The 14,196-nt window shown below is 31.2% G+C and overlaps 3 protein-coding genes across 3 annotated transcripts; 2 read left to right on the top strand and 1 right to left on the bottom strand.

Annotated features, from left to right (window-relative positions):
- Positions 1-929: 929 nt before the first annotated feature.
- On the top strand, positions 930-3,877 carry Bma-raga-1 (GTP-binding protein GTR1, putative; the record flags this gene model as incomplete). Its single annotated transcript, XM_001900785.2, has 8 exons — positions 930-1,069; positions 1,427-1,526; positions 1,712-1,870; positions 2,178-2,300; positions 2,377-2,469; positions 2,710-2,831; positions 3,334-3,449; positions 3,810-3,877. 8 exons carry the CDS (start codon positions 930-932, stop codon positions 3,875-3,877), a joined length of 921 nt encoding a protein of 306 aa, XP_001900820.2.
- Positions 3,878-4,922: 1,045 nt separating this feature from the next.
- On the top strand, positions 4,923-8,617 carry Bma-samp-1 (SD10769p, putative; the record flags this gene model as incomplete). The annotated part of the gene is made up of 10 exons (XM_001900783.2): positions 4,923-5,008; positions 5,118-5,304; positions 5,640-5,768; positions 5,907-6,014; positions 6,344-6,430; positions 6,646-6,807; positions 6,932-7,101; positions 7,471-7,629; positions 8,003-8,217; positions 8,346-8,617. The coding sequence occupies 10 exons, from the start codon at positions 4,923-4,925 to the stop codon at positions 8,615-8,617; spliced, it is 1,575 nt and encodes a 524-aa protein (XP_001900818.2).
- Positions 8,618-9,835: 1,218 nt separating this feature from the next.
- Bm446 (Uncharacterized protein) lies at positions 9,836-12,249 on the bottom strand (the record flags this gene model as incomplete). The annotated part of the gene is made up of 6 exons (XM_043079120.1): positions 9,836-9,851; positions 10,377-10,419; positions 10,452-10,520; positions 11,207-11,272; positions 12,055-12,125; positions 12,236-12,249. The coding sequence occupies 6 exons, from the start codon at positions 12,247-12,249 to the stop codon at positions 9,836-9,838; spliced, it is 279 nt and encodes a 92-aa protein (XP_042935054.1).
- Between the last annotated feature and the right edge of the window lie 1,947 nt (positions 12,250-14,196).

The raw sequence follows: 14,196 nt of genomic DNA on the forward strand, positions 1-14,196 counted from the left end.
TGGAGTTAAACTGCGTTATATTCCTGAATACAATTTTGGTAGAAGTACATGCATGTTCGTTGTATTTTTAATTTTTGTTTTTATAACATTTTTGATTCATTACGGGGATATATTTGAATATAGATAGGAGAGAATTTACTCTGGGAATAGAATATAACTCGAAGTGAAAAATTTAGGATGATTTTAGAAATAGAAAATTTATCGTTACTGTGCTCTGGTGATTATAGTATTTAAGCACTGATTTTTTTATCGTTTCTGAACGCTTGAAGCTAATGAGAAATAAACATACACGAACAATCAGCTTCATATGCAGAAATGCACGTTGCGCGATCCTTATCCATATTCAAAGTGGAAGATTATAACGGTATGATGAGGCCTTTCTATCACCTCGCTTTTTATAGAGTTGGTTATTAAAAATTTTCTACCCCTGTTTTCGTGAACTCCTGGTTGTTCCCTTCTCACCATCGATATCTAAGATTTAACTATGATAACGAGCTAAGCTAGCGGGTATCACTCTGTTGTTTTCATTAATTTTATATCAATCATGTTGCATGCTAAATTTAAATTTATTGGTATGTGTAAAGGACAAGTGTTGTTAGTTTGAAATATTCAGATTATATTTATCAGATTAAATGGATATAATAGCGGTCAGTGGTAAGATTTCAGGTTTCGTTGACTCTTAATACTAAAGACCCATCTGTGGATTAGTTACGGAATAAATTTTGGAAAAGTGATCATGGAACAAATGGACGAACAAGAAGCGTGAGACAATTTTTGCAAGTAAAAGCTGAAGGAAGAGCAAGAATCAAATTCAAAATAATACAGTTGAGGTAGGAGTGGTGAAGTACTATAGGCAGTAGAGAGGATGTATCGCTACAGATACGTTAGTGTTCCTTTTTATTAGCACTTTTGTAGAAGAGTGAAGAAGGATGTCGAAACGAAAGGTATTACTGATGGGGAAAAGTGGTTCTGGTAAAACTTCAATGCGTTCCATCATATTTGCCAATTATATTGCGCGTGATACAAATCGTCTTGGACCAACGATGGAGGTGGAACATGCTCATGTTCGGTTAGTTCTTTCTCTTCCCTCGAAGTTGTAAGAAAATTTGAACTTTTAGTATCGTCGTGATTACAAATACGTCTTTCAGTGATTATAAAGGTGCACTTTGCATTTTGTCAGTAACTTATTTCTGTTTCTAAACAGTCCTTCCAAACATAGCTGTTTTATTATCTATAGCTGGAATAGGTAAAAATAACTTGATTAATGACATATATTTATTCGTTAGTTGTAGGTGCAGTTTCCAATAATGAACGAAACGAATTACATTTTAAAAGAAAAAAACTTGAGTTTAAAAAATCCCTGAGTTTAACTATATATTTTTTTTCTACTTACTTATATTTCTACTTACAATGCTTCCAACTGCAGGTTTTTGGGTAATCTGGTATTGCATCTTTGGGATTGTGGTGGTCAAGAAGCATTTATGGAGAATTACTTAGCTTCACAGAAAGATCAAATCTTCAAAAATGTTCAGGCATCTATTCTGTTTTACTAATTGCAAAGCTAAAGTTTGGTTTATCTTAAATCATTAAAATTGCTGTAATGACAGTTACTTAAGCGGTTAACGGTGAAAGCTTAACTTTCTTTACTTTTATGTTGAAGTGTTAACACCCAGCATTGCTCAACGGTCTCTTTATTTCTTTCTGTGTTTAGGTACTAATATATGTATTCGACGTAGAAAGTCGTGAAATGGAAAAGGATTATCGATATTATCAATCATGTCTGGAAGCGCTGATTCAGAACTCACCAAATGCCAAAGTATTCTGTTTAATACATAAAATGGACTTGGTTTCTGAAGAACACAAAGATCAGGTGGGCAGTTGTGTTGATCTATAAAATAATTCGAGTCCCACCTGATTTTAGCAAGATTTGAAATATTTTTGGTAGCTAGTTTCTTTTGACTTTACTTTGCTACATTAGAATTGGCACACTCAATAGAAATAACTTTTGCAGAAATTAGAGTAATTCAGAGGCTTCACATTTGTTGGATTTAACTTACATTTCTGTAGAGACAGGCATAACTCTATGTGTTTCCTGATCTTTTTCTTTTCTTCATTTAATTGCTTGTTCCATACAACAGAGATGGATGACTTTATGCAGTTTGAGTTTGGTGTTTTAGGTATTCGCAGAGAAGGAACGAGATATAATGTCTAGATCAAAACTTGCTGCTGAAAAATTTGGTCATGATAACGTCGTGAGACAGTGTTACCGATCATCAATCTGGGATGAAACGCTTTACAAGGTATATTTTCTTGCTAGCTTTATTTTTCCCCAACGTAACTTCTGTAAGTTTCAAAACTAAAACGCTTTCTACTCAGGCTTGGTCGGCGATCGTTTGTCATTTAGTACCAAATGTTGCATCAATGGAAGCCAGATTAAAACAGTTTGCTGTGATATTGGACGCTGACGAAGTTGGTCCTATAATTTTTATTCCATATGCAATATTTTACTCAGAAAAAGAAAATTTTTAGAGCTTTTGTATAGTGATAAAATAATGTATAAGCTTAATGTACCAATCATGTGAATCTGGGACGATTTCTCGGTTGTTCTTTAATCAAATACTTCTCCATGTTTTTAGCTTTTGCAGATTCCAAATCTTTAAAAATGATGGTCTGTAGTATATTTGAGCTGGTATTATTAGCATTTTGCAGGTACTATTATTCGAAAAGGCAACTTTCCTTGTGATAGCACAAGCACAAATCGTCCAGCATAATGACGTTCACCGTTTTGAAAAAGTTTCAAACATTATCAAGCAATTCAAACTGTCATGCAGGTTCTGTGTTTTAGTTATTACTAAAAAAAATATGTGATATAATGACGCAATCTAATACCTATCATGCTGATAAAGTTTCTTTTTGAATGCTCCTCATTATCTTGTCTCTTTTTGTCTACTCGTGGTTAATGTTTATTTATTCCATTCCCAGTGTTCCTGGCTTGACATTTTTATGAAGTATTTGGTGCATTTTCTAACTTAGATATCACTTTAAAGCAGAAAATTCTTTGTTAATCATTTCCTTTTGTCTAAGTTTACTTGCTACTTTAAGGAATCAGTAGTCTGATCTCTTTCATTTTCACTCTATAATTTGTAATTAAATTAAGTTATTCTTTATTGATGTATTTTCGAAATACTCGAACCTTACCAAACTCGGATATAAAGGAAATCTATAGACTCCAAACTAATAACTCTATATAACATTTTTTATTTAATTTTTTTAAATGTAGAGTTTAATTTAAAAAAATTTTTTGAGAAATTTACGGATAATTCATTGTTGTAGCAAGCTGGGTTCCCAGTTTGAATGTATGTGTGTGCGGAATAGTAAATTTGCCGTATTTATTGATAGCTTTACCTGCAATACATTTATTATGGTGGTACTATCGGATGCAACTGTTTGTAAGTTATCCTTATTAACATGTGTTAACATTGCTAAGTTTTCTAGATGAAGAAAGGAAATCATTTCATCTTTTCAGTGAGCGTTGCTTTTATCAAGCAAAAAAAAAAAAAAGATATATATCATCTTGTGTCATTAGCTGTTTGCTCGGAACCGAGGAATTTAAGATTCATTAAATCGCACAAATATTTGACTGGAACAAATAGCAAATCAATCAACAAATAAGATTAAAACAATATTTTTTACATAAAATTTGTAACAGTTGATTATTTGGACTGTAATCATGATGGATGTAAGGATGCTTCTTCAGTAATCCATTTGTCAAATTATCATGAATTAGTTCAATCTAAAAAACTTTTTAGCATCTGCCGCAACGCTAATGAACATAAGGAATGCTCGGAAACATTTCGAAAAACTAGAAGCTCGGTAGCGGTCAAAGTTCTTCAACATACACACTGCCATACTTCACTTTCATCTATTTCCCGCTATGGAACGAGCTAGTATTTTGTATCATAATGGATTGAGCTGAATTATCACAGCTTGAAATGATATCTCAACTTACATCATATTTTATTACTATCTACTATGACATTGTTTTTGGTGTCATGTTCTTCAGTGCTAACATTATTTTATTTCCAGCTTGCTATGAATTGTAACTGCAGTGGCTTGAAACATGCTTATGTGGCTGTTTATCTACACAATTTCTTGGTTTTTCTTTTGTCATAACTTTTTCATTACAACTTTTTGATCTCTTTTTTTTCTGATGGATATTTCTGGATTGTCAAATCTATTTTTTGTATTCGCCACCGTTTAGTGTAAGTTGTAATTTTCTTGTTTCTGATACAAGTGAAGTTGGTTCCAAAATGATTTTAATTTCCGAGCTGCAAAGTGGGCTACATACCTCAATTCTATGAAGCGGTACTAACAATTTTTGTCCTCGTCTTTACTTTTTATTGATGTGTTTTAGACTTACATCCTGATTTTGGATTTGAATATTGTATTTATTTATTTAAAATGAAACTGATGAAATTAAGCTGTTGTACTATAAGTTCTCCTTATGTTTTCATTTCAACACCTCAAGTTTTTCGTGTTTGCGGTGCCTCAGAAATCAAAGTCTAGTGTAGGAATTCTTGTCATTAGTAAATTTCTCAGGATAAAGACTAGTTAGCAACATGTGTATTGCTATGCATAATCATGTAATTATGCATGACCGTGTTTTTTTAATAAACTGTACTATATATTTTTAGCAAAATTTTTATTATCACTTGTTCGGATCAATAAATATAATTTACAAGATTTCAAAATTATCAGGTTTTGGGACTTATACGGAACATTAAATGTGTATCACGATTTCTATAAAATATATTGTTGCATTAAATCTAACTTTTAGTTCATATTTTTTTTTTTTGCAGATTTAATTAGTACGACGAAGAAATATTGCTGGTTCTTTCTGATGGTTTAGTCGCTTTTTAGGGATGGTAGGGGACGTATCATTCTGGAGTGTTGGATCTGTAATTATTCCTAGTGCTCTTATTTCTTATTTCCTATATCATATCATTAGGTACGTTGTAGTCGAAAACTTTTATGTAATTATTTATAAAGTATATATTAAAGAAATCAATTTATATTTTGTTGGAATTATTTCTTATCATAAACAAAATTTATTGCAGGCCATTTTGGAAAGCGACGGTAAATTGTTGGTTTTGTAATGAAAATATCCGTGTCTCTTATCACAGTCAAAATGCATTTATTTGTCCTAAATGTGGACAGTATAATGGTTTCAAGGATGATGGAGATTACGATCGGTTCATTCCAGAGCAAAAATATGAATTTCTAAATCCGACACCTAAAAAAATGGTTTTTCTATTGAGAATTAATGAACTTTACTTGGCTTAAAAGTGTAAATAAATTACTGGCTTATCACAATATCTTAAGTGCTTTTGTATCTACATAGGTTAGACCAGTATTTGCTGTACTCTGAAATATGGTAAAGCAATTATGGTAATGATTAATTTAAATATTGTCCTATTTTAACTCTTTCCTTTTGAATAATGTTAAAACACTTGCACCTGAATTTAGGTTTGGTTTTAATGTCACCAAACATAGTTCGATTTAGTTCAAGACATTTTTTGTCCGTAATATCTTCGTTTTGTAATTCATTAAATCTCTTTTTAATCTATTTTCATTATTAGCAATATATCGACAACAATAAAATGAATGAAAGTGCAGAATCAGTCACCAATAGCAGTTTATGTCAAGAATGCAACATGCAGCAAGCGCGTATTCAATCACAAATTAACAAATTTGAACCTCGAAATGAGGTTTTTTTCTTCACGTTTAACTTTATATTCTTTCGTCTCTGTTCTGAGATTTTGTAGTAAATGGCGACTGCGCGTTAATAATATTCTATACATCACTTTTTTTCTTTTTTAATTTTTAATATAACTGTGCAATTTGAGGCAAATTTTGATGGCGAATTCGAAGTTTATAAAGCACGTTTACGTAGGAGCTACCCGCTCTGCAGTAATTGTGAACAAGTCGTGCAAAGAAAATTGGAACTCGACAAGGTCGCTTTATATATTCCATAGTTCATTTCCACTGTTCGTACTTTAGTGGATTAGAAGAGAAATTTTAGGAATTTGAGTCAAAAAGTTGGTTTTAATTTTCTTGAAATAGTTCAGATAACTTGAGGGATAAGGAAAAGATATCGCGTCTTATCTTTTATTGCTGCACAGTAATAATAGATAGATAGATAGATAGTAATAATAATAAATAATAACAAAAATAATAATACTGCGATATTAAATCTTCTGATTTTAAAGAGTTTAAGGGGAAAAAAAAAAATTACACTTTTGATATAATTGTCTGTTTTTCTCTTTTATTGTTTCGTTTTAAGAAATTTGGTTTAAATCAACTCAATTGCAATGCTCCCATCTCTACTCCTACCTATCGTTATAATCAACTTTCACAGAAATACTCTGAGGTACTTTCATTTTAATTTCAAGTTTTTCAAAGGAGTTTCTACAGGATACAACTGAGCAATGATATGTGAGCTAGGTAATTAAAAATAAAATTTCAAAGATTATGGATGAAATATAGTTGCAAAATTTTAATTGTAATTTTCTAATACAAAAAACATTCTAAGAATGCAGCTTTCCTTCGTGTAACTTTGATATCATTTTAATATTTGATTTATAGATCAGTGAAGTACGACGGCGTAGGCAGAGCTACCGACATCGTCGTGCAGCACTCTTTAACTGTGGACCTCTCTCGAATTGTTTAAATATAGTCACATTTTCTATTTCATGTTGTCTTTTCATTGTTTATTTGCTGCAGCTGCAGAACAATACCACTACTTATGTGAGTTTTAATATTTTCAAATATTTGCGATTACCCTTTCGTTAAAATAATTATCACATTTTGTTTTGAACGAAACTGCCAATTGAAAATTACAGACAACGTATTTCAAATGGTCTGTTTTTAGTTGTTCGAATTGATTCAGTTGTTGCCATGTTACTTTCTGTCTTCGTGGATACCATTTCTGATGTCCCATGTTTCGAAGATAATTCTCCTTGGTCTCGGTTCGCATATTATCTCAGTAATTGTAATGCATGCTCGACGATCCTTGCCTGATATTGTCTCACTCTTTATTTGGTTAGTATCCTGCTTTGCAATGATTGTTATGAAGTGTACTGGTTTTTTCAAGAATATTTTTTATTTCTTTAAATATTTAACAAATTTTTACTGCTTTTACAATGAGTCTCCAAAGCAGTTTTCATAATGTTCTGTTGCTAATTGACACTACAGTAAGTTGGAAATGTGGTTTTGCACTACTATGTTCTACGTCGTGTATTTAATATTGATTAATATTTCTTAATATTTAATGTTAATTAATTTCGTAGTTTAATATAGCATCGTTTTTCTATTCAAAATATTTACTTTGCAGTTTTTAGTTATTAATAATTGTGTTTAACACAATTATCAATAACTAATAGTAATTGTTAGAATGAATGCTAATTTTAGGTGCGTGTTATTATTCCTAAAGAGTAATGGAGGTGATAAACAGGAACTGCTTCTTCCGCAGTTAAGTTTCGTGTCTATACTGTGCATAGTTTCATTCGCTGTTGCTTTTTTTCCTCGAAAATTATTGCATCGAAAACGGCCGAATAGCATCATACAAAGGTAGTTATTAATATTTGCTAGCTTCAGTTTTAAAAATAGTTCTCATTTATAATGATAACTGCTTGATTTATAATCATTATGAACATTTCCGGCATGCAAAGACTTTTCTAGTTGTATTACGTTTGTTCAATAATTCATCTTATGCTACGAAATTCTTAGTTTTAATCGACACAAAAAAAAATTTTAGTGTCAAATTTAAAAAAAAAAAATGAGACGTGGAAGTACTTAGATTCACCTTTTAAATGACCGTGTTTTACTGTTAGTTAACGTTGGCTCATAAAGGAATCAATATTCATCCATTTAGTAGCGCATACTTTTACATAATGGCAATAAATATGAGTTATTTAATACGTAAGGATGTGTGATATTTCAGTGCGTTCTCAATTGCAAGTACTCCATTATCACAGTGTAGTACTCTATCCGCGCATACTAGTACGAGTATATCCTTTTCTGAAAATGCACGAGATAGAACTCTCCCATTACACGAATCAACACCTGCAAGAGAATTGGGAAAACTTTTCAATTCCTTGTCGCTTGGTGATAATTTGAGTCCTTTCAAAAGGCCACCAATTTTACAACAACGTCGTGGTAATACTTTGAAATAAATTGTATTTTTTAAATTTCCTTTTCCATGTTTTTGTTAATCATTATATGCAAATCTCAATAAATGAGGGACTTTTACCATAATTTCGTTAATAAGCGCATAACTTTCAAAGGTCCTTTCGATTCTATGAAGAAACCGGTATTGGCAGAACCTCGTTTACGAATTCGTGATGCACGAGAGGGATTCTTTTTGGATAGTGATGTGCATCTTCCTTCCTCACGCTACGTGAGGTCATTTGCTCCGTCAACGGTAACATCAGTGAGTTTGATACCTGGTTCATCGAAATTTACATTATTTAATATCATTTGTGTGTTGGGGATGCTATTAAGTTTAGCTTTAAATGTTTTCATGTTTTGTAAACTGCTTTATTCTTCGAAATCATGAATATCGTTATTGTTTATTAGGCAATATAGTTAAATCTGTATCACTTTATTTACTAGATTTCATGTTATTAAATGATAGGTAATGAATGCCAACGAATATTATTGGTATTAAAAGCATTGCGGTAAGAACAAAAACGAATGAATGATTAAATGAAATGATATTTAATTTTTAGAAGAGGTATTTCATAGTAGATAATACTATTTTGATCCCATGAGTTGGTTGATTTTTGTACAATTTTTTTTTTTTTTTTTGCATATTTTTACAATTTACTGGTATTTTGAGCGAAAATATAGAATAAAAGGATTAAAATTTCAAATTCAGTTTTGAATATTTTGAATATATATTTGGGTGCAGAAATACTTGCTGTGTTCTATGTTCTGCTTGTTCATTTTTTTTAAGGACTATGAAGGCTACGTCACAGTTTGTGACTTTTGCATATTTTCATGTTGTTTTTTTTTTTGAATAAGATCCCAGTGATTTTTTTTTAACGGCTGTTATTGTTTTTTGGTTAGTTCCGATGTTATTGCTCTGTCACTGTTCTTCATTGCTCTTTTAGTTCCAATGTTATTGCTCTCTTATTGCTCTTGAGGAAAGAGGTAAAACCTCTTTTCTCAAGAAATATTTGTGAAATGAATGATTTATTTGTTTTATGACTGAAGTAGTAGCTTTTTAACTATCGATATGGAATCAAATGGGTCAATAGAATCAATTTAAGATGATTGGAATTCTCGAATATATAAATGATTATTATAGAAAACAAAATTATAATATCAATGTAAGGAAGAGAATGCATATTTGAAATAGTCGATAGTACTGCCCTTATGATGTCCCCAATCATTTATTCACATTTCATTTTTGTCATGTTCTATGGGCATAGTTGGATCTATCTCCATAGAGTTTTATTTCAGTAACCGACTTCCCCATAACGGTAGCACTGCGGACTAAATCTATGGCCAACTTTTTCAATTGTAGCATTATTGCAACTATTTCCAACAAAAGCGGTTTATTCTCGAAGAAGGTAACATTTCGAAATATTATTATTTCAAAAAAAAAAAAACGACTATAATGTAGATATACGAATTGATTTAAACTGATGTTATTTGATAGGGATATTTTTCTAATGAGTTTAAGAAAATAATAGAATTGAATAATGAGCATCGATGAGTAATAATTTGTGGATGTTCTTTTCATTTAAATATATTTGTCTCTGAATTATTTTCATGATGCAGAAATCCTGAAATAATGAAGTAAGATAGTTACTATTCGCTATATATAGTATTTGTATGGCAGTAATAGAATACAATAAATACTATAAGTCCTGACACTTAACTGAGGACAGGTGCTTCCTCTCAATGCTGTAATGAGAGAAATAATAAAATCTATGGACGAATTAGACAAATAATATCAAAAACATAGAAAGATTAATGCAGACTGGGCTATGCAGCTTTATAGGTCGTTAAATCTTCTGCAAAGATAAAAAGAACTGCTAATAGTTAGAGGAAGAAACCGTAAACAGTGCAAAAGAATTTGAAGGAAGAACAACTTAAAGTGAGGGTACTACTGTACAATATGGAAGCAGTTGAAGAGTTAGAAGGTAGACTGATGATCTAAGGTTAAAGGAATTGGTCAAGGTCAGCCATGCAGGTGAATATGCTATTGGGAGTTGTGGAGAATTGTCCGATAATTTCCTTTACTAATCTATTTTAATGCCCTCTTTATTAAATTGAATTCCAATGACTTACAAAAATAAAAAATCTACCGAGACTCATCGATTAATTCCATCACTTCTCCGAATGGCAATGCTGCTTGTTGCTTCCTTCAGCGCAACATTTACCCATCATGGCATCCTCATGGTCTTTCTCTTGATGGGTACCAGTACTGCCACCATGGCATGATCCCACACCTAACATGTAGGAAGTACCATAGAACCAGGAAAAATATATCATTGAAATAAAATGAAATCATATTTTCTCACTTACTGAATATATTGAATCCCTTTCTAGGCAGCAGTTCAATTAACATGTTTATTGTATGCTTATGAGAGAGAAATGGAAATCATTTATGTTGTAGGGTCAAAAGGTCAACAACTACCATCTGCTTGCAAAAAATGACCAGGGGAAATTACCCGTTTAAAATAAACGCAAACCATCCTCAGTTATCTTTTTTGGATTATTATTTGCTACCAATTCGTTAACTTGAAGGTTATTAGATGAATGAGTATTCGCAATGTAGATTAGATGTGAACAACCGTTATTTTATGTTTCTTTAAACAATCCAAAAACGATCACTCAGATCTGAGAAATTATTGAGACTTATACGTGACGCGACTAACAAACAGATATGAAATGTCGTAAAAAGAAAAGCATTGTTGTGTAATAAATACTCTCATGTACTATATTTAAATAAAAATACAAATTTTCAAATATTCTATCAATTTGCATAATATTTCGAAATGTAAAGAACCATCGAAGAGAAAATTGCGCAGTATTTTTTTAGAAAAGTTATCCGGAATTTGATGAATGAAATTGTGAATTTAGCAATCTAATGTTCATACTATAAAAGCGCAAAGCATAAAAATGATCGACTTACATTTCGATTTCCCAGCTGATTTATCGGGACATTCCTTACACGTGCATTGTTTTCCTTCATGACATCCTGCAAAAGATGGTAGAAATGAAGTGCTATTATGTTCCGCAAAGGGCGTATTGCAGATTAGTTCAGGCTTAGATTTCTAAAGTAAAAACTATTCTAGAATAGTACAGTGCGAATAAATGTCCTGGTATGAAATAAATTTTTTCCAGGTTTAAATAAGATAGTTCTAATGGATAAATATTGATTTAGCATAAAATCATGTAGAAAATCTCAATCAAAACTATTCGTAAAATGTTGAAATTTGATTGTTAATTTCCAAACTAAAAACTGATATTTTTGGATCACAAATTTACTTTTTAGAGATTACAAATAGAGCACATATCTTCTCTGAAGCACATCCCTTTATGGTTAATTTTCCTTTTCAGAGACTGAGAATGCAAGCTGTAACCGAAAAAAGCACAAAAGGTCAGAGGAGTGATCTGCGGATGACCATCTGCATCAAAGGACAATTGGGGACATTTTTTTTTAATTAATTATCCTTGAGACAGAGCACCGTCATTACAGTGAATGGTTAGGAACTGAACCTTAACCTTTAAATCTCTTTTGGTCAATCTTATCCACAAGACAAATGTAAGATGCAATTAACAAAAATAACTGTTATAGCGTATTATCAATTAATAGAGCAGAAGGCAAGTAACATAGCAATAGCAACTCAACGAACTGTACTAATTAATTACTAGCTGTGAATTCATTCTCATCGATGGTACCGCTTTCAATGTAAATGATTAACTTTAATAGTATGGAAATAGAAGGGAGATTAAATGCTGAAATGAAGTTAGTCATACCACATTTACACTTCGTCATATTTGGTGATATACCACTGTAATTGCTATCGACAAATCCACTATCAACAGAGCTGAAAATATGATAGTAATCAGTGAAGTTGGAAAAGAACGGTTGTCGTCTCTTCTTATTACTCTGTATAACATGAGCGACGATTATTGTTTATATAGAGAAAATGTTAACCTTATCATCATCATCATCATCACAAACTCTCCTTAGTTACACCCCTTTTCTCGCTCTTTCCTTTTTGATCAATTCAAATTTTATCAGCAAATCATACAAAGACTAGAAAACGAATCATAAAATGAATTAACATTCTATTAATAAAAATGAAAAATTAGACTTTGTAATAGTTAATAATATTCACCTTATGCATTTTTTATTTAATTTCATGTTATCATTGCTCTGTTTTATATTGAGAAAGTACTGGTTATTATTATATGAAAATGAATGATACGATGCAATGGGTTCCTCATTTCACTGCATTGTCCTTATTTTTTCGTTTAATTCATGTAGATAATGATGAGAATGATGGTAAGGAGAAAGATGGATGACAATATTCAGTGCAATTAATTCATAGGACAGCTGTTCACATTTTCCTCTTGCTTCCAACCAAATTAAATTTTAGTTGAATGTATTTGACCAGAAACATTTGATGACATTGTTGACAACACGACGATAACTACATTCACCTTCTTCTTGAAAGCAGGATCAGGAAAAGTATGCATTTCCATGCCGGTTAGTAGCAGTTCATAATTCTTTTTCCCTTAAATTTTCTTTTGTTTATAACGTTATGTGCCAAAAACCATTAATGAGGGAATGAATTCATTTTTTTGCAATGAAATAAATATTTTATTGTTGAAAATACCGGTGAAATATAAAATTTTAGTAATGATTGAATGAATTCATTTTTTTCCAATGAAAGAAAGCATTTTATTGTTGAAATTACCGATGAAATACTTTTTCCAAATTAACTCGTTGAAAAATTCTCGCATGACGAAAGAAAATAGCAATGGTCAAATTTCATCGGTGATTTTCGTACCTTGATCTTAGTTCTGAGACAAATATGATCAGCATTTCTTAACCGGTAATGTTTAATACATTCGGCAGCAGTAAAAGAAGTATACAATCAAATTAGGAAGTGAGCAAACATCCAGAAAATAAAGTAAGCTGTAGAAAAATAGGATCATATCATATTAGTTTCAACATATGTACAACGGACTTTGTACCTTGTCATTGTAGTTTCTATTCAAAATAACTCTAAAGTAAAATAAAAGGTTTAATGAGAAAAGTATGAAATTGCGTTAAACAAAATTGCTACCAAACTATTACGGGAGATTTTTTTTTCAAGAATTTTTTTTTTTTTAAAGTTAAAAATTATAGGAGAAATCATTTCAATTGTTCAATTTTGAATGAAACAACATGAAATAGTATACGTATGGACAATTAATGAAATGAAGGGAAAGGCTGATGGTATAAAACTTGGAAGAAGATAATAACTGGATAAAAAAATATACTCTCTCCAAGACATTTGCAAAAACGGATATTGAATAAATAAAGCTTTTTCCAATTTCCATCCATTTAAATGATAAACTGAAATATTAGTGGTAAAAAGTAAATTAATTAATGATTGATTAGGATTAAACAATAACGAATTGACCATTCAAATGATGAAACAACACGATTATGTCAGAGGGAATTCATTATATCCATGACCCCTAGATCATTTTGTTTAATCAATATATGATCAATAATTAGATAGCATGTATTAGTTTTTGCTACTATTCGTTGGTAGCGATAATATCAATAAGAGTTGAATTTTTTCATACAGTATGCAAATAAAAATCGGAAGTACCTTTCCAGTTGAAATGAAATTTTGGAGGATGCAAAACAGTGATCAGTTGCTTGTTGCTAGAATGACACACACCATACTAAAATATGTTTTAAAATGTAGCAGAAAAGATGGAAGATAACGATGGAATAAAAAACAAACTAAGACTGATAGATATATCATTTACCTATGGAATTAATTTCCAAAGGTCACGGAGGAACTTTCTGATTTCAGCATAGTTTACAGTAATCTCAAATTTCGACCTTTACTTCTGAGGAAGGAAAAAGAGAAAATGCCATCATATTCACACAAT

The sequence above is a fragment of the Brugia malayi genome, assembly GCF_000002995.4.
Source record: "Brugia malayi strain FR3 genome assembly, contig: Bm_v4_Chr2_contig_001, whole genome shotgun sequence".
NCBI classification, from domain to species: domain Eukaryota; kingdom Metazoa; phylum Nematoda; class Chromadorea; order Rhabditida; family Onchocercidae; genus Brugia; species Brugia malayi.